General features: G+C 36.4%; 1 protein-coding gene across 1 annotated transcript in view; it reads left to right on the top strand.

Moving 5' to 3' along the window:
• The window catches only part of opcml (opioid binding protein/cell adhesion molecule-like), a 279,420-nt gene that overhangs the window by 116,591 nt on the left and 135,947 nt on the right, over positions 1–26,882 (top strand). The window contains exon 2 of the mRNA XM_028466177.1: positions 10,947–11,182. Within this exon, the coding sequence (XP_028321978.1) occupies positions 10,947–11,182 (236 nt within the window). The remainder of the gene's footprint in view (positions 1–10,946; positions 11,183–26,882) is intronic.

Below are 26,882 nucleotides of genomic sequence, written 5' to 3'. Positions count from 1 at the left end.
GAGTTGATAGAGCTGTCTTTGTCAGGTTCTTTCAAAATAAAGGTGATTTTATTGGAACAGATCATTTCAAAGCTGTGAGACGTCACATGTCAGAGTCTCTGCGCTGTCATGTCAGTGAGATACGTGACGTCAAACATATCAATGTGGAACCAGTTACTGATTGAAAAACACTAAATTAGCTTCATTCCTCCTATTATCCACTAATATTACAAACACATTTTACCCTGGAGTCAATCAGAAAAATGTTGACCAAGTTCATAATAATCATATTTATCATAATTTTATGGTTAATCAATTGTACCCATCAACTGGGAAAAGTCATGCAATATAAATGAACATTGCTTTATGTGTAGCAATAAGAATAAAAAATAAACTTTGAATGGGGTCAAACTGACCCCAATAATACTTTTCCTAGTGTTTTGAAATGAGATTTATTGCTGTATAGAACAAAGAAACGTAAAGCAAAGTGAAAACACACAAAACCAAACTTAAGTTGCAGAAATGATGATTGATTTCTTTCTGTATTCGTGTTGAATTCCCTCGTGTTTTCAGCCGAGCGGTGAATTTTGATGAGCTCTGCACTCACACATCAAACAAATACAAGCAAACAAATGTAAAGAGACCCAATGGTATGAAAAATGCCTCCTTTAAACATAGCGTAGAGTGAATAATTAACACTGTCACTCACTGTGTTGACCATGGTTATGAAAAAAACAACAATAAATGTGTGTTTTTTGTGTATTTGCAATTACCATGAGCATCATAAGAACCAGTAAGAAATAAGGAATGTCTGGATCCACTGATTAGGCCTGAGCGTCTCTTACTCTAATAGTGGCCGCACTACAAAGAAAGGGGCGGAGCCTATGCAAATGCCACGTGTCCGTCAGTGACCAGGGACCCTTGTCATGTCGTAGACATGCCCCCACACTTTCCAAAAATGTATAGTTCATGGTACTCAGAATAGAGGAAACATTGTTATTGGGTTGGATTATTTTTCTTTCTTTCTTTCTTTCTTTCTTTCTTTCTTTCTTTCTTTCTTTCTTTCTTTCTTTCTTTCTCAGTGTCAGAACCAACTCATCTACTTTTCACTCACTGAACCATTATGTAGAGTCTCAAAAATTCAAAAAAAAAGTAATTTCTGGCTATTTCTGATTTTGGCCAAAAATGACAAAACATAAATTTTTTGTAAAATGCTCCCATTTGCACATACAAATTATACAAATTGCCCAGTTTCTCCCCCCCAAAAATACATAAAACTAATAAAAAAACAAAAACCAATGGATTAAAAAAAAAAAAAAAAAAATAGTAAAAACTGAATTTAAAAATACAAATTCAAAACGAAATAAGAACTAAAACTAATGGAAAAATCCAAAACCCTATTGTACCCTTTTGTTGCACGCTTTTCCATCCCATCTTTAAAAGTTATTTATTACCTCCGCCAAGCACGAGGTGCAGAAGCAGAGTGGTAAGGTTATCTGTCTGTTAGCAAGATAAGATACAACGTAGTGAACGGATTTAGATGAAATTTTCAGGAAATCTTGATAACGGGACGAGGAACAGGTGATTACATTTTTATATCTTTTATATCTTGTTGATGATGTCATTGGTAGGGTTGGGTACCAAAACGCGTTACCAATACGGCGCCGGTTCCGACGTAAACAGTAGTAACCAGACGGAATAAGAAGGAACATTTCGGTGCCCCGCCATCACAGATGATGTCTTTCCTCTTAACAAACACCGTTACCATTCAACGTGTGACAACAACATATGAACTATGTCTATACTTCAACTCAGTGTCTGTTTATGTTGAGCTCATAAAAAGTTGTGTTTGTAAACAAAATGTTGAACTTAAGCTCAACACCACATTTTAAAGACACAGTTTTGCATTTACACAGAAATGCAACAGATTGGCTGGTTCAGAGATTCACTACAATCAGAGGCTCAGGAGCCACATGTGGCTCTTTGACTCTTTTGCAATGGCTCCCTATAACTTTAAAAAACATATTGAAATACATTTTTTTCTTTTTCTTTTTTTGTTTTACAAAGGCTATTAAGGATTATTGACAAATAAAATCATAACGATATTATATAGTTTAAAATAATATAGTTTTATTGGATATTATTTAAATGTTTTTGTTTATATTATTTTTATATGTTACTTGTATATATATTATTTAAGGTAATAGTGTATTCAATTTGGACCTAAAAATAAAAGGGTATTGTATTTTGACAAAGTGTATGCGGTTTAATTTTTTTAAAGCACCGTTTAAGCACCGTTTAAGCACCGTTTAAGCACCGGAACAGTTTAAAAAATATCGAGTATGCACCGGTATCGGATAAAACCCAGCCCTAGTTATAGGTTCTCTGAGTCAACAGCTCAATGTTGATAGGTAGTCATAGTAACACAGCTCAATGTTTACAGGTAGTCGTCATCATCATCGTCGTCAATCATTGTGGGCAGTAATGCTCCTTGCTACACAGAAGAAGAAGAAGAAGAAGAAGAAGAAGAAGAAGAAGAAGAAGAAGAAGAAGAAGAAGAAGAAGAAGAAGAATATGTTGTTTATTATTTCAAATGCTTACGGTATAGGACTCAAACATTGGGTGGAAATCACAGTATGGGTGGAATTGAGCTGCTTGGTGGAGGTCTACGCTCTCTGAGTTCAGTTTGTGACAAACTAAAACAACTCATATTTATTATTATTCATTATTTATCCATTTAAAAACCCTGAACCAACATAACAAAATTACAACATTGTAAATACTGTGACAGTCAGAGGACAAACGCATTATCATCCTCTTATTTATCACAAAAATATTACATTTACATTTCTCCAGTGACATATTACTGTCCATATTTATAGATTCATTACTGTAGGTTATTATTACTTTGAGTGTGATGTTCTACTCTAGATTTAGTCATTTAATAATAAAGTACTTATAACTTTGCACTTGACCAGCTCCAGTTTTTAATCACATTCTGACTTTTAATTTACTTCCTGATTGTCCTCCAAAATATTTTCCATTTACTGAAGGAAATTTGAATCTTGGCTAATTCTGCAAATTATCAGTAGTTTGATCAGATTCGATGGACTTAGAGAAGGATTCAGAAAAAGCACATTTGGTTCTTTTATCTCCAGAGATGGAACTTGTCTCCTATGGATCTACAACATTATGAAGTGTGGCAGACATGGTATTGTAGTTATGGCTTTGTTTGCATTAACACTGAGGGTTAAAATGGGAGAGAATCCATGTTTCATCATCTCTGAGGAAATGATTCAGGTTTGTTTAGTGTCAGTAATCATCGTCATTTTAATTTCACCCACAGCTTCTATAAACACTTGAAATGTATCAATGATTTGATCAACATTCCCTCTCGTCCTCAGAGGACGCTCCGTTTCACCCATCAACTCATCACATGACTGACACGTGTGTTTGGACATTAATCAGTGTACTTTCATTATTCATCACCATTTTATGTCCTTTACAATATTATGCTTCACAACTTCTGTTGATCCCAAACTTCTGATTGGCTACGGTTCCATGATGTTTTATTATGATATTATACTATATATACTATGATATATACAGTAGTTCTGTATAGTGTTCTGTTTAGATGGAAATAGTAATTCCTGAATTGAGGTTTACAAGGAAAACCAGTTTATTTGGCTTTATTCAATTCCACTGTAGGTGTGGGGGTTGGGAAGGCTCTGATTGGACACGGGGTGAACGTGACATCACGTCTAACAGGAAAAACACACAACAAACCTTTTATTATAGACTGTAACACAGAAGACCACACATGAGAACTGTTTCACCTTCATTTTGATTGTAGTTTCGAAGCAACAGCTCGACAATAACATACTTCGGTCGGAATGGAGGTATGAACTAATCACCTGTAAATAAAGTTCAGGAAAACAATAACCAGGAATGAATATTTGTTCCCTGGTAAATATAGTAGCTCTAACAACCGTTACAATAATAAACTTGGTGATATTACAGCATTTGCCGCAGTACGAGGACGCATTTACTCCATCCCCAGGTTTTAGTATCACCCGTCCGATGACGCCTGTTCCGTTTGCCGATGTCCGTACGTGTAAAAAGTCCATATTTCCGTGTAAATATCCGCATGTTTATGCCTCCGTCCATCCATTTTTTTCATTATATCCATTTCTTTTAAGGCTCTTGTTAAATAATGTCGACTCTAGTCCGGGTCGCCATTGTGGATTATGTCGTCACCAACGAGTCATCGCCACAAGTTGCTCATGTGCTGAACGACCAGAATTAACTTAAAGCAGGATTAAGTGTTTACAAGAAAGAGGATTTACTGTATTTTATTCAGAATTAAAAGTGAAATAAACCAGCCACTTAATTTGGATTTAAGTTTAATTCGGAATTAAATTAGCATTAGGAATTAAGTGTTTACAAGGTCAGGCTAAAGAGAAATTACATTTCAAGAACCCAATCAAGCTTTTGTCACTAAGGGTTTTGCTTTAGTTCAGTCGTGCTAACAAGTGTTCTTCGTATTGATTGGGTCAGACCTTGTGTTATTACTACCACTGATTTTAGGAGCTAACGTTAAGTAATGTTTGAACGTTAGCTTAAGTGTGAATTGCTTTAGTTAAAGGATCACTTTTTGAGGGGACATACTGTTAGAACAATGCACACACACACACACACACACACACACACACACCAAAAATGACAAAATACCACTTGTAGAAATAACAATATGGGTAGATGTGACCTGTGCCTGAGTCTGCTCCTCTAAGTGCAGTGGCTTATGGGTAATGTAGTAGTAGTAGTTGGGAGGTGCATTTTGTGTATGTCCCGCCCAATACTCGTGCTGTAGTCTTTACGTGTTTGTGACAAATCTTAAAAATAATTAATGTAGTTTTACTGTAGTTTCATAAATCACTTGGTGGAGGTCTGCGCTCTCTGAGTGCTTTTCTAGTTTATTATGATTTCACTCACGTAACCTACAGAAATCTGCACTTTCACTTTCTTAAGCTACTTTAGCATGTATTTGTGAATCAATTTTAATCTTTACACACACAAAAGAAAATAAATAAAGCTTCTTTTTTTCTAATACACATTGGCTGTGACACACTATGTGATAGGTTGGTTCACTGCACTGAATGGAGCTCTCATTTATAACACTGTGTGCATGGAGAGTCTGAAATCATTGGTGCACAGGAGGCAAAAAAGCATTTACCGTGTGTGTGTGTGTGTGTGTGTGGTACACACTGCTGCAGGAAATCGAGGGCAATAAATTCCGAGCATTGAACATGACTGTCTATTCACAGCTAGAACTGTTTCTGCCATCAATCATTGTTGAAGAACTCTTTCCTTTCACAACTTTTTGATTGCACCACAGAAACGAGGTTTAGGAGGTCGTTATAAACACAGAATTAAACACTTTTATTTGTTCTAGAGCAGAACATTGTCCTCCAGCAGAAGAACCCAGGGTTATTTTTATAATCACATGCATAACAGATATAGAATGGATGAAAATGGCGTCTTTATTGTTCAGAAAAATGTACTTTGAAGCCATCGGTTCTCAACCTTGGGGTCGTGAGACACTGCGAGGGGGTCGCCAGATGCCTTCGAGATACAAAGAATGTTTTTTGAACAATTTAAACCCATTTTTGCTTATTTTACCTTTTATTTATTTGTTTTTTGCAACTACACCAAACTTTCCATATTTTAACCTATTTTCATCACTTTTTCTTCATATATTTTTGCTTCTTTTAATAAATTTTTGTTACATTTTTCCCATTTCTGACACTTCTCCATCACATTTTAATGCCTTTTCTTCTACTTTCAAGACATTTCAACCACTTTTCCACCTAATGTCACATATGTTGACCAATTATTGTCACATTTAACCTCTTTTCACCAGATTATATGATTATGATAATTTTTTGGCGTATTTAACCACATTCATCATTTGTCATGCCTAATATATTTACTAGTTTAAACTAATTGTTCCTTCCTTTTAAATTACATCACCCCATTTCTGCCACTTTTTAGCCAATATTGACACTATGATGAACCCTTTTTCTATCTGTTTTTTGGCCACTAATTTGCAACTTTTAACCATTTTTTGTGGTTTTTAAAATCCCATTTCACCTCCTTTTCCACCATTTTTGGTCACTTTGAACCCATTTTATTAGTGATTAAAACCAGGATTTCCATCTTTAAGATGACTATAATAATAATACACGTTCCTAGATAACAGTGGATATTATTCAGATGAATAAATAAATGTGGTTATCACAGATTCATAGAACAATAAACCATCATTTTACTGACTTTATTGATGGACCCCAAAAAGGGAAAACTTTAAATTACACTATGATCAAAAGTTAGGATGGAAAAAAAACAACAATGCACCCAGCAACTGTACGCGATACAGCGTAGATACCCTGCGATATTGTCCCAGCACTAATACATATAAATAAGACGGAAAATTCAGGCTGCATTAAATGTACAGAAAACAAGAACAAAACAGACAAAATAATGGAATGAATTGAAACTAGCGTTGCTGCTTTTTTCCAAAGCAGTGGAATCATCCCGACGTCCCTGATCACACACTTGTTTTGTAGCAGTTTTCAGCATGAAGAGTCTTCTGTAAATAATCATTAGAAATGAGTCTGCGGGTCATGTGTCTGTGCTCTGCTCTGCTGTTAACAGTCCAAGGATAATTGATTCTGCTGCTGAGGGAACCTTTGAGTGCTTTCACATCACAACAAATCCGTTTAGCCACGTTTTTCTGGAAGCTTTGGAGAAAAGAGTGAAAATGTGACCTGATTGACCATCAATTTTTCAATCAATGACCGGATATTTATTCGTCAGTGCACAGCTAAGCAGGAGTTATGTACAAATGCCTTTATTCATTCATTTTCAATCGTTTTTGAAACATGGAACCTTCATTTGGGAAAAATAAGAGGTAGATTTAACGTAAGTAGCGTGTTCTGAAGACTTAACAAATAGCTTTTCTCAACATCTGATAAATCCTAAAGTCTAAGGACAAAAAACATTTAAAGAACACATTTCTAAACACACACATTGATTTTGACACTTTAGCGTTAGTTTTCTAACGTAACAGACATTTTTCCTTGATGCTACGCTAACTGATGCTGATGATAAATACAGTTGCCTTTTTCTTTTTTTTACCGTCTTCAAAGTTGACAAGCCAGATCTTTTGCAGAAAATCACACTTTTGACGTAGCGTGGGGGCGTGGCCTGACTTTCCTCTCTCTTCCTCACTCACACGCAGTTTTTACATTCATTTTTGTGTTTACAATGACATGTCCAGGGATTTTAACTCAATAAAAGACACAGATGTCCAAATATAATACTTCAAAATGTAATCAAAACACCTAAAAGCAAATGAGGTGCTGGATCCAATGAAATTTGTCTTCTTCTTCTAGAGAATGCATATATATATATGTGTAAATACATACACCTCACCTCTATTAATATGTCTACATGTTTTTTCCTTTTCTTTTAATAGAACCTGATGCACAGCAGCATGTCACGCTCTATTATTTATTTATTCCGTGTCTTTTAATGTTTTTTGGGATCACAGTTCTCAGTGTACTCTGGGTTTCTGGTGCTTCCTGTCAGTCGAACTGTGAAGGTAAAACATGACAAGATGTAAGATGCTGTGATGTAAATGAAGAGATGCCAACAAACTTTGTCTTTAAATGGCATAGAAATGTTGTTAACAAATAACGGACAATAGGTGGTCATTTTTAATTTTTTTATCAAAAAAGCAAAGGCCAAATATGGACCAGTTTTATGTTAAGTGGGCCACAGATGTTTATGGGAAAAAGAGAAAATTCAACATGTATGTGCTTTGTTTTGCACTTCCACATACAGGTATGAAGAAAATTATAAAGTATTTCAGTCCCTGCAGTATCTTCAATTAATATTCCCTGATTTTGGGAATTTGGGGAAATTTTGTGGAATAATTCAAGGAAAACTTTGAGAATTTGTAAAAATGTTATTTCAACAAATAGAAATTAAACATGTCTGCTGTTATGTGATGATATAAACTGAAACACTGAGCTCTGCAAATATTGTGGATTTTAATAGATTTTTAGTATTTATATATATATATATATATATATATATATATATAACTGAATTGTATTTTGATACTTGTCTTATTTTTGCATGATTGAGACTTTATATTAAAATAGAGGACAGTGTTACACCTGAGTGGTGGGGGGAGGTAACACAAGGGAAAAGGAGTTAGGGAGGACATATTGACTGTGCTGTTGGTAAACTGTGATGTTGCTATTGTGTAGACCAGGACTGGACCCCTTTTGGGGTTGCAAGACACTAGGAGGGGGTCACCAGATGCCTTCAAGAAACCTATTTTTTATCACTTTTCTTGCCATATTTTTGCTCATTTTAATGTATTTTTGCTACATTTCTCCCATTTCTGACACTTCTACATCACAGTTTAATGCCTTTTCTGCACATTTTTTTCACTTTTAAGACATGTTCAGCACTTACAAACCCTTTCTACCACTTTTCCACCTAATATCACATATGTTGACCCATTATTGTCACGTTTAACCTCTTTTCACTATAGTTCATAGTTGTTTTTTTGCCAATTTAACCACATTCATAGGTGAATTGAAATAAATGTAATTTTAAGCCAATATTGACACTTTTAACCCTTTTTACCACTTTTTCTATCTGTTTTTGGCCACTAATTTGCAACTTTAACTTATTTGGTTGTGGTTTTTAATTCTTTTCCACTATTTCTGGTCACTTTTAACCCATTTTAATTCTGATTTACACAAGTATTTACATCTTTAAGATCACTGTTCATTTTGTTGACTAAATACACAAATATATTTTTGTAGATGAAAACAAAACAAAAACTAAAAAAGAAGTAATTGATTGAGATTAAAACTATGATTAAATCGATTGACATTATTGTCACGAATAAAGGACAAGACAGAAATAGTCTGTGATGAAAATCAGAAGACGGAAGAGATGCCTGGAATCCATTCTTGTATTATTCATACACGAGATTCGTCTGGAATGGCTCGTTTGTGTTCTGGTGGCTGAATGGGGGCGGGGCAAACACATGCAGAGTAACCAATCAAACAATAAGCGGCATTGACGACAATAGCGCAACAAAAATAGTTATTTTTTTGTAAACTGAGCGTGCAGATGAAAACAGCGTGTAGTACGGGACAGACTTACGGTTTTAAAGCCTCTTCTTGTTGTGGTTTCAACGATATATCGCGGTCTTTTAAAACAGAGCAGAGTGCAGCTGCGATGTCTTCTTCATGTCGGCCGCCATGTTTTTTTTTTTGTTTTTTCCATGTTTGTTTTGATTCTGCTTTGTGCAGTGGATATGACGTTTTTTCCTCTTCGGCTCTCATTGGCTCAACCTATAATCTTTTCACCGAGCGGATCCTTTCAACGCATGCGCAAAACGCGTCTACATGCGTTTGGCCTATTTTACGACAGTTCGTGTTCTATATAAAAATAATTAGAAATGTATGTTTTGGATGAATTTAGATTTATTTTGTTTTTTGTTTGTTTGGTTTTTGAGTTTATCATCTTTGATATCAGCACTATTTGTTTTGTATAAATTGAGTCGGAAATGAATACTTGTTGTGTGAGAAAGACACCATTTCAAAGTTGACAGTCTGTTTTTTATTATTCAGTCAAGCTTTTGTTGAGAAATAAAGACACAGTTGTGTTGAAATAAAGATAAATGTGTGTTTTGTATATTAAATATACACATAAATTACAGTAGGTTTAGTTTGTTTCCTATACCAGCGGTAAAAAAATTGTCTAGTAAATTGATTTATTCGACTAAATTTGCTTGGTATTTCAGTCGACTAAAATAAGACTCAAATTAAAACAAATCAGATGACTAAATGTTGACTAAAACAAAAAAGAAATATTTCTATTATACTATGGCACAGTGACTGTGTTATTTGTTAGAATTAAACCTTTCTTTGCACCAAAATATACAAGTGAATTTAATTAAAGGTTTTTTACTTTTTAGATTCTAGTTTGTGTGTTAGAATAAACTCCAGTTCTCTGAAAGGATCAAGGACCACATGATTGAGACATTGTGAGTTAGTTTTTGTTCTACGTCTCCTTCCTTTGTCATGGTTTCCTTTGATAAGTTCAACTTGTACAAAATGTTCTACATTTTCTATAATGTTTACCTGAAACTTTATTCTGCTAACATTTTAGTGAGCGCTTCAGTAGAGACTGTTAATGTACCATTGAGACCAATGAATGCTTTTTAAAGGCATAATAAAGCACGATGAGAGTAAAGTTCTACTTATTATAGAGATATATATTATTTTGGATTTTCTATTCATACAAAGACGACTGGAAATAATAAAACTGTTTGAATGATGTTCCAATGCCCTTGAAATGTGTTCTTTCTTATTTTGAAGGAAAACCCACACAATCAGTAATAATTAGGTACCCCAAAAAAGTGTTTAGAAAAGAAAGTTATGAACTAGAATTAAATGAATAAAAAATACATATTTTTTTTAATCATTTTTCTTTAACATAACTAAAAATAAATCAATAATAGATAGTACACTTTGACACAGTCTCTTTATTCTACATCATTTATTTGTTGAGCAGGCCCTTCTTTCCTGACGTAAAGCGTAATGAATTCAAATCTTAACCTAATTGTTATGAATGAAATGTTTGCTTTTCATTGATAATTATTTTTAATTAAATTTTGTGGCTGGTTCTTAATTAATAAGTAATTTTTCTCATATCTTTACATTTTTACAATTCCTTTGTCTATTTAAATAACAGTTGAATCAAACAAAATAAATGAGAGATTATTCAATTGTAATAATATTATTAGCTACTGCTCAACATGGTGTTTATTAATTCACTTATTTATATTCTAATGTATACTGTTTCTCTTTGTGCAGATGTAACGTGGACAGTAAAGTGTCTCGAGTGGCGTGGCTCAATCGTACGACCATTCTTTTTGCTGGGAATGAGAAATGGTCTCTGGACCCTCGCGTGGTTCTGATGGAGAACACGGCCGTCACAGAATACAGCATCAAGATCCAGAATGTAGACGTTCACGATGAGGGACCGTACGTCTGCTCCATCCTCACCAACAAGAAACCAAAATCCACTAAAGTGCATCTCATCGTTCAAGGTAAGACAGTGACGCGCTGCTAACATACGCTAAGTTAGCGGTGGGACAGGAGGAGAATTTACCATGAATTTACAACATGAAAACCTTAAAATGGTGATTTTTAATGACACGTTCAGCCTCATTGAGATAAAAAAGAATAAAAAATTAGGGCGGAGCTGCTTACTTTTTGTAAATAGGGCATTACATTGTATTTTTTACAGTAGTTTTACTGTTTTGGAGTAAATGCTGGGATTCATTGGATTTTTGAATGTCTGAGCAATATTTTGAGATAACTTTTGATGGAATATATGGATTCAGTCAGACATGGCATCATTTTAAAGGTGAGCCGTGCTGGATTGATTGTCAACATTTTTTTTTTTTTTAAGTTTGACAAAATATTTGACTGATGGTTGTGTCAGAATGGTTTATATGGTTAAAAACTGAACATTCTTAGCTTTCAAACAGTATATGATACTTGTGATATGCTGCTGTATTTGAGAAGCATTTAATCCCTATAGAATGTGAATGAGTGAGAACATGCATGTTGAGTCTGTTAAACCATATTCAGGACGATGGACGTTACCACGCGTTGACGCAAATTTTGGTAATCAACATTATCAATTATGTTTCTTATAATTGTGCCAAAATGCTTTGTATGTTAGAATTTTGTCTGAATATATCCAAGAAGTAGTTAGGATGATTGATGCAAGTCATATGCAGAGTTTGCAGACACACACAAACACTCTTACGTGTACACAAACGCTCTTGCGTGTACACACAAACACTCCTGTGTGCACACAAACACTCGTGCATGCACACAAACACTCTTGCGTGTACACAAAACACTCCTGTGTGCACACAAACACTCTTGCGTGTACACACAAACACTCCTGTGTGCACACAAACACTCTTGCGTGTACACACAAACACTCCTGTGTGCACACAAACACTCGTGCATGCACACAAACACTCTTGCGTGTACACACAAACACTCCTGTGTGCACACAAGGCAAGGCAAGGCAAATTTATTTGTATAGCGCATTTCATACACAAGTCAACTCAATGTGCTTTACATGATAAAACATTAAATTGTTTAAAATCAATCAGAACATTAAAGTCATCAGTAAAATCAATTAAAATCCTCATCAAACTCATTACATCACCAACATGACCATAAATCTCTATCAATCATACACAGTAGAGGAAAAAAGTTCCTTTAACTTTGATTTAAAAATGTTCACATGTGATGCTGACTTCAGCTCTGCTGCAGTTTGTTCCACTTCTTTGCAGCATAACAACTAAACACAGCATCACCATGGTTACTGTGAGCTCTGGGCTCCACTATCTGACCTGTGTCCATAGATCTCAGAGACCTGCTGGGTTCATACCTGACTAACATCTCACTGATGTATTCTGGACCAAACCCATTCACACATTTATAACCAGCAGCAGAACTTTACAGTCTCCTCTGAGGCTGACTGGGAGCCAGTGTAAAGACTTTAAAACTGGACTAATGTGTTCTGACCTCTTTGTTCTGGTTCAGACCTGAGCTGCAGCGTTCTGAACCAGCTGTAGATGTTTGATGAAGACCATTACAATAGTCCAGTCTGCTGGAGATAAAAGCATGGACCAGTTTCTCCTGATCTTTCTGAGTCATTAAACCTTTCACTCTGGAGATGTTCTTTAGGTGGTAGAAGATGTTTTTGTGATAGATTTGATCTGATGCTGAATGTCAGATCTGAGTCAATCAGAACACCAAGGTTTTTGACTTGGTCTTTATCTTCTAAAGATCCAGACTCAGATACTTGCTGACAGCAGTCCTCTTTTCATTGTTACCAAAGACAATCACCTCCATCTTGTCATGGTTTAGTTGAAGGAAGTTTTCACTCATCCAGCAGTTTACTTTTTCTAAGCAGTCACACAACACCTCAATGGGACCATAGTCATCTGGGTTCAGTGATAGATATAGTTGTGTGTCATCTGCGTAGCTCCTGCAAGCACACACAAACACTCCTGCGTGAGCATGGATGCTAACACTGCTACTATACTGCTGCTGTCAGATTGGGGGATTTAGCTCCAGCTAATAATCCAATGCTGTCAAACAACATCGCTGCTGGATTTCATTTAGATGTGATTTTCACATGTGAAATCAAATGAAAAAATCTCCCCTGGTGTGTTTTAGGATTAGATTGAATTCAGTGAGTGTCAGAGCTGCTGATGGGGCACACGTTCAATTTGGATTTCATTTCAGATTGCTGATTGATATTGATTCAGGTTTGCAGTCTGTTGGAAAAAAACAAAAAAACGACGCTGCTCGGCTTCATTGAAAAGTTTCACCACATCAACTGTCAGACCTGTTGTTTTTCTTTCTTTTTTAAACGATGAAATCAATCAGTTTTAATTAGCGACTAGCAGCAGAACCCAAGGTAACATTATTACTTTGACATTAATTAGAGGTGAAAACGTGCCTTTTTATCTATCACGTCCACAACAGTGAATCATCTGAAAAAACAAAAAAGACTTGGAAAACCTGTGCAAGCCTTCATTTAAAGAATCAAATATTGGCTGTAAAGTTAATTACCTCTGAGTTCTCATAATTAATCATGATTTTTCATTAGCTCATTATTGATTAACAGAAGCATCAGACCCAGCTCAGATTTGAATCAAACAACAAACAAGCACGTGTCTAACAATGCTCTTCTTCTAGATATTCTTCCTCCTTTTCCGCAGCCTTGAATAAACCAGACATCTGTGGTGGAAGGAAAGAAATAAACTGTACAAACATGCAAATGTGGACTTTGACAGAGCAGCAGAACCAGGTGATGAATGTGTTCTGTTCACACCAGAGAAACCATGCACCTGCTTCACCACTAACTGGACATGTGATGGAAAAATGAGTTTATGAGCAGCAGTTTGGCTTCAAATCCCTAAAATATCACTTCTACATGATGTAAAGTAATACGACTGTAATGAAGCTCTGCATCTATTATGTAATGTGAAAATATGGTCCTTTTTTCTTTGGATTAAACTCTCTGATGCCTGCACACATTAATACATGTTGGTGATCTACTAATGCCACCAATCAGGATTGTGTCTGTTAAACATGCAAAATAATTAGCAATATATTTAGCATGTTTGCCTTGAATGAAAAGAGATGTGGGTGGAGCTATGGAGCAACAATTTGAAGGAGAAATGGAGGAAATGTATTCATTTAAAACGTGCAACATGACTTACTGAAACTGCGGCTGATATGTCTTTCATTAACTTAGTCTGCTGTTTCTCTTTGTTTCTGCTGCTCATATTCAGATTTATTCATGTTGTGCTGTTGAAAAATCTAGACTTCACATTCTGTTTGGAAACTTTAATTCTTCTGAGTTCTTGGTTGATTAATATTTAGCGCTCTATAGAAATCTTAGTGTGCAGTGTTACGATTAAGAGCTTTAGAAGTTTCTGACTGCCAAAACTTTGTATTTGTGTGTAGAGGACGAGCAGTGTGGCATCATTGTTTGTGTTTATTCCACCATATTGGACGTCAAGAAAGCTGGAGCGGAGGTTAGAATTGTGTGAAGGAAGAAAGCTTGTGAGCCTTTTGCGACGGCACAGTGATGTCTGGACCAAAGGACTTTCAGAAGGGACTGCAAGGTGCTGCTACGTTGATAATCCTCTAAATGTTTTTAAGGGATCCTGCACTGTTTTTATATATATATATATATATATATATATATATATAACCTTTGAAATGTTCTTATTAGAAGATCTGTGCCTGACAAAATGCATTATTTTGCACCATATTCATTTTGTGAACTTTTAAAAATGGGACTACTTTACCATTTGCGAGCCTGTGCGCCGCCATGTTGAAATGATGTCATTGATGAACCGCCAGTTCTTTGCAGCAGACAGAATCTACTTTTGTCAGCATTAATGAGCAGCAGTAGATCCTGGTTGTCTGTATTTACATTCACAGAGCTCTTCTTCTCTTCTTCATGCCGTCTATGAAACAGCAGAGTTGGAACTGTCGCCCCCTGTGTTCACAGATTTTGTTTGTCAAATTTTGGTAAACAAAAACTTTTTTAACTTTTACTGATTTTTAGATCAACACAAAGCAACACAAGTTGTGCCTGTGACTGAAAAAGCTGCTAAATGACGCTGAATGCTTCACCTCCTATAGAACTCAATGGGCTGAAAGTGGGCGATTTGCGTCACCAATGACGTCATTTCGGCGCACAGACTCTCAAACAGTAACGTAGTCTCATTTGAAAAAGTTAATAAAATTAATATGGTGCAAAATAAAGTGTTTTGTTAGACATAGACCTTCTAATAAGGACATTTCAAAGGTTTTTGGTAACATTTGATTGGATGCTAACAATCAGCTCTACCAAGGATGGGTAACACATACTGTAGCTGACAATTTGGAAAGTAGCGTTTTATATTTCGTCATATCTTCCTAGAAAGCACCATATCTCTGTACATAGAGCCCAGAAAAAAAAGCCATTTAATAATCCTACATTCTGCATGAACTCATCCTTTAGTAACTCCCTAAGTTGATCATTTAAACTGTAAAAGTCTATGATACGACCAGAGAAGATGTGATCAACCCTCTCTCTCCCCTGTCAGCCGCAGACACACACACACACACGCACACACACACACACACACACACACACACACACACACACACACACACACACACACACACACACACACACACACACACGCACACACACGCACACACACACACACACACACACTGTTCCCTGGTCACTTCATCACTGGAGCAATGAAGTGACCAAAAAGCGCCACTATTTTCAAGCGACTCATCACGGGCAATTGAAGTGACTGCAGTCGCAACAGTCGCGTTCGGTGTGAACGCACTTTTGCAATGTATGCTAACGTTAGCTGAGGAGGAACAGATGACTAGTTTCATGTAATGTTGTCTTTATAAGTGACAGTTTTAGCAAATGTGACAAACAGTCACTTTTATAAGAGTTACCTACTGCACCTTTAAAGACTTAAACATAACACAGGGACATGTGACTAGTTGTGGTCAGTGTGTGCTAAGTAGAGCCACTGTGCAGGATACACTGTGTTTTACTGCTGGGCAAAAATATTGCAATATATTGTATCGTGAGGTACCTGGCGATACCCAGCCCACCACACTTTGTGAATATAGTAATGGTGTTAGCCGGTTGAAATATGCAGATACTACTATTCTACAGTAAATTTTAATGTTAAACAAGCAATGCTAACATCAATTAGCTCCTCATGTCAAACTTTGTGAGAGTTTTCTTTTTTCTGTTTGTCCCTGGAGAGAGGGATGAAGAATCGTGTAACATGTGCCATCTTTATGGCTCCGACAGATATCAGAAAAGCCCCAGGGGGCGATGTGAGTGAGGCCTTGGGTCCCCCAGTGCTGCTCTCCCCTCTCTCCTCCCAAGGACCTCAGTCAGAGATGGAGATGCTGGAGCGTTTGTGCACAGGGAAGGACTCTGGAGGCTAACATCAATCAGCCCAGTGACCTTGTCAGCTGATACCCTCAGGAATATAGGCCACACACACACACACACACACACACACACACACACACACACACTGCGCTGTGTGACTGCAGTAAAGGAATGATACCTAGTGATTCATAGTGTCTGAATTCTAACGACTACAAGTCTTAGACGAAGGTTCACCAATATCAAGTGGTTCACACTATATGGAAATGTTTTATCATTTAATAACAAGCATGGAAAGAAAGAAAAACATTGTGTTAATTATTACAATCTGGGTAAAATCTTAGAAAGTGGTGGATCAATTACAGATACAGTCGTTGAAAAACACTTTAGTTTTTTTTTTGTTCAGTGCCATTTTTGACGACAGTTTCCTTCCTTCGACTTTATTCATGAATCCAACATATATTGATATATTGTTTTACATTTGAGTAATATTTCTAAAATCACCTTGATCAATTCAGTTTTGATGAAACTTTATTTTTTAAATATAAAAAAGAACAATATGTTCAATGATATCACTCGATGTTTTTAATTTTAAAAAGCCTCAGAGAAATACACACCATGAAATATACACAACTATGTTTTATGTAGTTTTTGTCTCCTTTCAGTTAATGAAACAAAGTAAGAAAGTATTACTTTGTAAGAAACAAAGTATTGTGTTTTTCCCTTTAAATAAGAGTAATACACAATCATTTAAAGGTAGGGTAGGCAATTTTCAAAAGCTAGCATGATTTTGAACGTAGCCTCCCCGACGGCTCCGCCTTTACCCCCCTCGCCCCTCTACTCCGTCTCACTCACATGCATGAGCACAGCTGCTGCAGAAGAGGAGCTCAGCTCATCACTTGTATTGTGTAGAAATGTCATTGTCTCATTCAGCAGTAAGTAAACATTAAACTTTACCATCATATATGTTAAAAACATGACCAAAAACTCTGTTGTAACTCTGTCAGCGGTGACGCACTTTCAGTGTGAGCTCGTGCATGCGAGGGATTTTTCCATTGGTTGAAGTTATTGCAGATTTACAGCTGCTACAGATGATGGATTTACTTCGTTCATTTTTCAGAGAACATAAGATCTTAATTTCTGTCAGGACATAAAGACAATTTCAACCAAAACTTAAAAAGTTTATCTGGAGAAAATTACGTACCCTAGCTTTAAAAAATGCATCAAATTTTTTTTTTTTTTTCTTTCTTTTTTTAATAGGTGCCATCATAATAATTATTGCACACTTGGACACAAAGGGACTTGCAGGCATGCATGGGTTGTTTTAACTGTCTTTTTAATCTGAATAACCCAGAAACACCTACATCAGCCGCACCATCTATTTACGAGAGGCGATTTGCTCGGATGCCCCCGTCTTCCCCTGAGAACCCCTGGAACAGCTTAGCTGCCCTGATGTTGCCTGTATGCATCCTCCGCTTTGTAACCATAATTTTTGTCCAATATAAACAGTGTGCTTCATTATCTAAACAAAAACAATCAACGAAGTAGAACAATAGAAACATATCAATTAATGAGTTGGTGGGGTGTTCCGTGTCCATAACAGTCACAATATTACTGAATAAAATGTTGTTTCTTGTCTCTGTACTGTGTGTATATACAGTATTTATTAGTGGGGAACCTATACCAGGCATAGATTCATGCCTCGGTCTAATTTTATGTGACCCCCAAAGTAAATGTACAAAATGACAGAAAAGTACACAAAACAAGAGCAAGAATACATTAAAACAACATTGCAGGAAAACACAGGAAAAGACAAGAGAAAATGAACAGTGATAAACAAAACGACAATAGTAATATACAAAATTACTCAGAAAAATGTACACAATTACAGTAAATGGAAACAAAAGTACACCAAAAGATTAGAAAAACACAAGAAATAACTCTGCAAACCCACAGTACTAACAAACAAGCCAAAAACAACTGAAATACATACAAATTACTCTAAAAAACGCAAAATGACACAAATACACAATACGACTCCCAGAAACATATATTTCACACTTCACCTATTCAAGTAACTTTTGGCTTTAAAGTAAGCCTGGAACAAAGATATATATATATATACAACAACACCTCAAAATGCAGGAAACAGTATTTCAGAAAGTTATAGATTTCAGAATTTTTTTTGGGGGGGGGGTACTCCCAGACCTCGTATCAGCAAGCGCCCCTACGCTGTGAAAAAATCCTGGTGAGAACCCTGATATAGATCTACACCACATCATACCTTAGCCAATATCACACTAAATGAGACGTACACACAAACTAATAAACTAGTTATTCTACAACATCTTGTCATCCAAACATTACCCAAACAATCTGCTCTCTCATTTTTTTAATGAGACAACAATCAAAAGCATCACATCATAGACTAATCAGATTAAACGTAATGTTTCACTTCATAGCCGACCAATCAGATTAAACGTAATGTATCACATCATAGCTGACCAATCAGATTAAACGTAATGTATCACATCATAGCCGACCAATCAGATTAAACGTAATGTATCACATCATAGCCGACCAATCAGATTAAACGTAATGTATCACATCATAGCTGACCAATCAGATTAAACGTAATGCATCACATCATAGCCGACCAATCAGATTAACCATAATGCATGACATCATAGCCGACCAATCAGATTAAACATAATATATATATATATATATATATATATATATATATATATATATATTTACACCTCTGTTGATGAATCAGATTTTCATCTTTTCGATGATCAAATAAAAATGAATTTGGAAAAACATTTGTATTTCAAGATGCATTCATTTATATAAAAAAATCAAAAATACATAAAATTACTGTTATTTTAGGCATTTCCACATGAACACTTTTCTTGTTTCTTGTTGTTCTTTTCGTCAGCATTGATGTAAACGTCTGCTATCATGTAAATGTTATTTAAATAAACCGAATCCTACCAGAGATAATAGTGGAATATATAATATGATTTGCTGTCCATTTGGCACTGATGGTAAAAATAGGAAAAGATTGGAGGGAAACTCTTCATCTGCTGCCTTTTGGTACGAGCTGTCAGTCATTGTCTTTAATCGTAGGTGTAATCTGATTACAGGAAGTCTGTTTGAAGCTGGATCATTACCCACATTATAGACAAGCATGGGGATTTGTAAAGAAAAGTGATCAATGAAGCTGACTTTCCCACTCAGTTGCAGACCTTTGCTGATTTTGCAGAGCTAGCGGCTGCCGACTGCATCAGAGGAGCTGCTGTGATGTGGTTGAATAATAATGACAGAGTGAGGGATGGTGGGACGTCATTCATCAGAATTACAATCAGACAGCTGGAAGTTATCCACACATTACACACACATCTCTGAGGTGTGACAACTTTATTTTTAGCAGCACAAAGGAAACTCTGCCAATCTTCATCTCACTCTTTTAGTCGATATCAGTCGACGGCGACAGGTAAATTAATTCCTTCTCAACAAGGACGAGCCTGGCTGTCGTTTACGTTTGTTTACTTCCTCCATGTTTTCCTGTAAAACAAATCAAGTGACGCTGTCGGCCTCAGAGAGCTTTTACAGCTCATGGAATTTATGCGTGTGTGTGTGTGTGTGCGTGTGTGTGTGTGTGTGTGTGTGTGTGCGTGTGTGTGTGTGTGTGTGTGTGTGTGCGTGTGTGTGTGTGTGTGTGCGTGTGTGTGTGCCTGCGTGTGTGTGTGTAACTTACTGCATCAGTTTTTTCTTTATTTCTTCTCTCAGCAGAACAAAAAAACAAATGAATGCCAATCATGCAGACCTGCAGAAAAGGTTTTTTTTCCTCTCAAATAAATGAAACAGACTCAGGAGAAGTAAATGCAGAGGTAATTTGGGCCAGAGCAGGATCCGGCACTTCACAGAATGTGTCCGGCTCTTAGTGATTTGATCCAGCACCTCATTTTCTTGAAAACAAAACACCTTTTTTTGCTTTTAGGTGTTTTGTTAAATGTGTCTTTTATTAAGTTGAAATCACTGAAAATGTCATTGTAAACACAAAATTGAATGTAAAAACTGAGTGTGAGTGAGGAACAGAGGTTAAAGTCAGGCCACGCCCCCACACTACGTCTAAAGTGTGATTTTGCACAAACAGTGTTTCTCTGTCAGCTTGAAAGACAGTAGAAAATGACTAAAAAAAAAGGCAGTTGGATTTAAAGAGTGCTAGCGTAGCTAGTAGCATCAGTTAGCGTAACTAGTAGCATCAGTTAGCGTAGCTAGTAGCATCAGTTAGCGTAGCTAGTAGCATCAGTTAGCGCCGTTAGTAGCATCAGTTAGCGTAGTTAGTAGCATCAGTTAGCGTAGCTAGTAGCATCAGTTAGCGTCGTTAGTAGCATCAGTTAGCGTATCTAGTAGCATCAGTTAGCATAGCTAGTAGCATCAGTTAGCGTAGCTAGTAGCATCAGTTAGCGTCGTTAGTAGCATCAGTTAGCGTAGTTAGTAGCAGCAGTTAGTGTAGCTAGTAGCATCAGTTAGCGTAGCTGGTAGCATCAGTTTGCGTAGCTAGTAGCATCAGTTAGCGTAGTTAGTAGCAGCAGTTAGCGTAGCTAGTAGCATCAGTTAGCGTAGCTAGTAGCATCAGTTAGCGTAGTTAGTAGCATCAGTTAGCGTAGTTAGTAGCATCAGTTAGCATAGCTAGTAGCATCAGTTAGCGTAGCTAGTAGCATCAGTTAGCGTAGTTAGTAGCATCAGTTAGCGTAGTTAGTAGCAACAGTTAGCGTAGGTAGTAGAATCAGTTAGCGTAGTTAGTAGCATCAGTTAGCGTAGTTAGTAGCATCAGTTAGCGTAGCTAGTAGCATCAGTTAGCGTAGCTAGTAGCATCAGTTAGCGTAGTTAGTAGCATCAGTTAGCGTAGTTAGTAGCAGCAGTTAGCGTAGGTAGTAGCATCAGTTAGCGTAGTTAGTAGCATCAGTTAGCGTAGCTAGTAGCATCAGTTTTTTCTGCTGCTGATTCATTAGTATTTATGGCCTTATGTTATAGGTGTAAAAGTTTGTAATTATTTAGTTTTTGTGTTCTGAAAGCATAGACTAAAAAGAATAGACGGGAAAGTTAACTGTAAAGTTAAAATACTCCTAAACCTAAATTCTGCTGTGAATATTAGTTATTATCACCCTACAAGTGCTCATTATTCTGTGAGCTTTGTTTGTAATAAGTTATTTCAGGTTGAAAAATGGGATTTGAAGTCATATATGATGATGACTGACAGCCAATGATTGGGCAGCACGCTAAAGGGGTGGGGTGTAGTGCCAGGGCTCCTCCCATCGGACCGTACTGAGCCAACTCTGCCTCCAAATGACGTCAAATTTCCAAGATGGAAGCCTCCCTAAGCGCCGTATTTTGGCTTGAAGAACATTGAGTGGGTTAGCATTACACTATGGAGGACGTCACGTCTATTGTTTTTTAGTCTATGTCTGAAAGTTTAGTTCCTTTGTGGCTAAATTAGCGGTGATTGAACGCTGTCCTTGGGGCTGAAACATGGCAGATGTGACAGCTGTCACTCAGAGAGAGAGACGGATGCTACGTAATATTTCTTCTTTAACGCTGATTCATCATTATTTTATTAAACATTTAGTTTCATTGGTTGTTTGTGTTCACGTGATATTATTGGATCATTTATTTAGAAAAAGGTGCTTTAAAAATAATGTATTCTGTGATATTTTTGTCTCTCTCTCTTAACAAACACCGAGTGTTGTTTCAAGACCTGATGTTTTACAAAATAAGCACTGAGTAAAAATGTGACTGTAGAAAAACAAAACCTAAAAATATGAATATAATACAAATGTGTAAAACAAAGAAACAACAATAACTGAATCCATAGTATTAATAAATGTTTTCCAATCAGAAAAAAGACAAGACAAAGACCTTCAAACTGTGGTGTTGAGACCAACATCGGTCGTTCGGTCTCTGGTTTAACACCACGCAGGTTCATATTTTTTTAGGCAGAGTTTATCTCATTTGTGCTCCAAGCAAAGCCAATTTTGTTTTACTGGTAGTTGATTGCTACATTTAATGGTAATGTTTTCTGCTAAGCTTTAAATAGATTGGATATTAATGGAAAGCATTTTTCTGTAGTGGTTAGCAAATTAACCTTACTGACAATTTCATTCAGCAGATACATTTTTTAGTCTGAAACATAAGCTCCACTCAGAGAAAATGTTTCTAACGTCACTGAAAGGTTTTCACATTTCATTTCATAATGGAATCTCCAAAGCTACAGCGTTTTTTACAATATTTTCCCCTCGCAGCAACATCTCACAATGTATAGAAAAAGATTAATTATGGATTTGTTCAAAAAATCAATTATCTTAGTAGAGAGAGAGAGAGAGAGAATGACTGCAGGCGTAAACATCTTGGTAAGAAAAATGAAATTATTGGTAATTCATATAATTCATGACATTTAAGTTTGTGACCTCAAGACAAAATTCCAAGATGAGAAGAACCTGAGGGTTAGATTAGACCAGCAACTCTTCAAAAGATTATGGTTAAAGTCATTTCAACTTTTTTTTGCAATAATTAAAACATTTCAACACTTTATCTGGACTCTGCTTATGAGCGTTCATTAATTAGATATTTAATTCAATTTGAATCACATTTATTTTCTGGACACACATTCCCCTCTCTCCCTCTGTCACAAACCTGCAGGGGGTTAAATTTGACCCCCACCTTTCCTTTGACAATCATGTCACCTCCATTTGCAAAACTTCATGTTTTCACCTCCATAATATTTCCAATCTGCGCCCCTCCCTCTCCCTTCCTGCTGCAGAGAAGCTCGTCCACGCCTTTGTCTCCTCCAGGCTGGACGACTGTAACGCACTCCTCATCGGGATCCCTGGCAGGAGCCTCCAAAAGCTCCAGTATGTGCAGAACAGTGCTGCCAGGGTCCTGATGAGGGTGCAGAAACACGAGCACATCACCCCCATCCTCCGTACACTGCACGGGCTCCACATTCAGTCCCACATAGAATATAAGACCCTCCTGCACACCCATCACAGCCCCCACTTACCTCACTGATCTGCTCACACCACACACCAGGACCCAGTCAGGCCAACAGCAACGTCTGGTCACGCCCAGGACACGAAGTCGCTGCCCCCCGCCTGTGGAGCACCCTCCCAGACCACCTCAGGGCCCCACAAATGGTGGACATTTTTAAGAAAAAACTTAAATATCACCTTTTTACTGAAACTTATTTTAACAGTTAATGCCTCTTTTAGTCCTGTCTTTTAATATATGTTGTATTTTATTTATTTATTTATTTATTTATTTATTTATTTATTTATTTATTTATTTTGTCAGCTTTTAAGTTTCTTTTCTTAAACATATTAATATTTTTATCTCACTAACACTGCTGTTAGATGATTAAACAGAAGTAATAATTGTTGGTGTTGAGTCACTGGATGCTAACGCTAATAGCATATCTGCTTTTTCCCCACAACATACATTGAATAAAAGTTTGTTTTTTACAGTAAATAAATAAATCAGGTTATAGAGACTTGTTTTAATCCAGGTCTGCCTTGAAGGTGGCAGATTACATATTCTACTCAAGATATTTTCATTATTCAGTTAAAATACAAATATTATTATCTGCTCCTAAACAATAAATAAAAATAAAATGCACACACAAACTATTAAAAAGAGTGTGATATTTAATCTTGTGTCAAATTTGAACAGTGATTAATAAGATATTTCCACTAATGTCATAAAACTGGATAAAGATATACAATTACATAACAACCCCTCACTATAAAAGAAAAAAAAAAATGTTACAATAATAAATGCTTTGAAGCAGAACAATAGACAGAATATTGGATGATCTATTGAAGCGCATGTAAAATCAGTTTAAATCATATTTCTAAATTTTGTTGCATAGTATAAATATTTTTTTTGGGTTCAAAAGTTTGACCCCAAAAAAAAAGAAAAAAAAAAGTAGGTTTGCCTTTGATGTTTAACTTTTGTTGTGAAATCACCTGATACCAAGTTCGGTTCACTCTAACTCCTTTGAATTTAAGATTAGTTTAAATCGTAATTTTAAACTTTGTCTAATGGTAAAATGAATCTTCTTTGGGATCCAAAATATGACAACAAAAAAATAAATAAAAAATATGAAGGCTTGCCTTTGATGAGTTGAGTTTACATAGCACATGTTAATCACCCTGAAACCATCTCACTGTGCCTCACTGATTAATTATTCTAACTCCTTTGAATGTAAGATCAGTTTAAATCATAATTTTAAACGTTGTCTAATGGTAAAAGGAATCTTTTTTGGGTTCCAAAATTTGGCAAAAAACAAACAAGGTTTGCCTTTGATGTTCAGCGTTTTGCTGAGTTTACATCTTCCATGTTGTTGTTGTTAAATCACTGATGGTTGATTCTAACTCCTGCTGCACCTCCTTCCCCAAAGACCAGTAACTAGAATTTAGTATCTACTCGTGAGTATCTAAGAACGCTGTGAGCAACAACAACAACAACACAGAGGAAATGGAGGTGATTCATCCTTTGTGCAGACGCTAAATGGGAAAAGGGCTAATTTGTGTTTGTTCTACTGGATAAGTGCAAGTTCTGCAGTGTCAGCCTTTCTCTCTTTTCTTTGTTACGGTTTGTGTGTCTTTCTGTATTTTCAACTGATTTATGAACTCATTCTCTGACTTTGAACCACTGAGCTGTTACTGGTTCCCACCAGGACCAGTCTGTAGGTTTACTCAGATTTACTTCTGCAATAACTGGACTACAAAAGGCCCCCAACAGGTGGCAGTAAGGAGCCCAATTAGTGTGCAAGTATGTAACACTTTATTTGTTAATTTTCCACTCGCTCTCTCTCAAGTACCCCCTGTAGTGCCATCTCGTACCCCTTGGGGTACACGTACCCCCATTTGAGAAACACTGATCTAATGCATGTGAGACAACGTGAAGAACTTTGGACCTCAAACTTGGTAAAGATTTGCTTTTCCTGTGGTCAAATGATACTAAATAGTTAATACAATTTTTTAATAAGTGACAAAAACTTAGATCTATTTTCACAAAAATGAAATTTAAATATTTCTCAGTTAATCTAAGCCAGATGTTACTGATTTAGATTCAAATCCATTCAGTTTTCTTCACGTGATTGGTTCCAGGTTTGCCGATCAAAAACTTAAATAGAAATATTACATTTAATTTATAATGCACTTTTCATTCCAAGAAATCTCAAAGTGCTACATTTAAAAACATAATAAAAACAATAAGGCAAGAAAAATGTATTTAAATAGGGCACTTCATACACAAGGCAACTCAACGTACATTACATGATCAAAAAGTGCAACAGAAATCATTCAACAGCTTAAAATCTATTAGAAATTTAAAGGAGACATATCATGCTTTTAAATCCTTCCTTTTTACATATAAATCATACAGTTATGGTCTATATAAAGCTGAACTGCAATGCTTGGGTCTGAATTCCTCATTATTATAGCTCCACCCCTTTTCTACCCCTTTTCTGATGTGCTTCTGAGAGTAACTCGTTTTGGTGCTGTCTCTTTAAATGCAAATGAGACACTTCATACCCCGCCCCCTCTCCAGGTTACAGAGGTGACACTCGGTTCAACTCCACCCTGTTCGGCCATTTTTGTAGTTTGATAGAAGAGATCAATTATGTAGCGGTGCATAAACTTTTTATTCAGAGGTTATTTACAAAATGTCAACAACGTTAGACTTGTCCATCCAGCCTTACATGTTCCAGCCAGAGTCTGACCCAGTGGAGCGAGATGAAAATGAAGATGATGAACCTGCAGAACCCTAACAAGTGAGCTAACACAAGCACCGAGCTAACGCTAGCGCCAAGCTAACGCTAGCGCCAAGCTAACGTCACGAAATGCATTTTAATACAGTCTTTATGGAGACAAAAACGGCAAAATGAAATGACTAATGAAAACTTTAGACTTAAATTAAATCACGTAGGCCATATCATCAAGGATCTAAAACGAGCACACAGCGCTAGCATATGAAGACGGTGCAACTGCTAATGCTAACAAAACAATGACAGTGACTTGGTCTTTGGTCTTTTCTATTGAATTTAGATTTAGGATAGATCCTTACACTCCTACTAATGGGTCTGGAAGGAGGCGGGGCATCTCTTCCACAGACCAATGGCAGACGTTCAGCTGTAGCTATTGTCCACACATCAACAGTAGATATTTAGTTTTTGTGTTGGAAACGTAGATAATGTTTGTGATACTCTGACC

This window comes from Gouania willdenowi, chromosome 14 (assembly GCF_900634775.1).
Source record: "Gouania willdenowi chromosome 14, fGouWil2.1, whole genome shotgun sequence".
In the NCBI taxonomy this organism is placed as follows: Eukaryota; Metazoa; Chordata; class Actinopteri; order Blenniiformes; family Gobiesocidae; genus Gouania; species Gouania willdenowi.
Note: the sequence above shows the minus strand (reverse complement) of the source record. Positions and strands in the feature narration are given on the sequence as shown.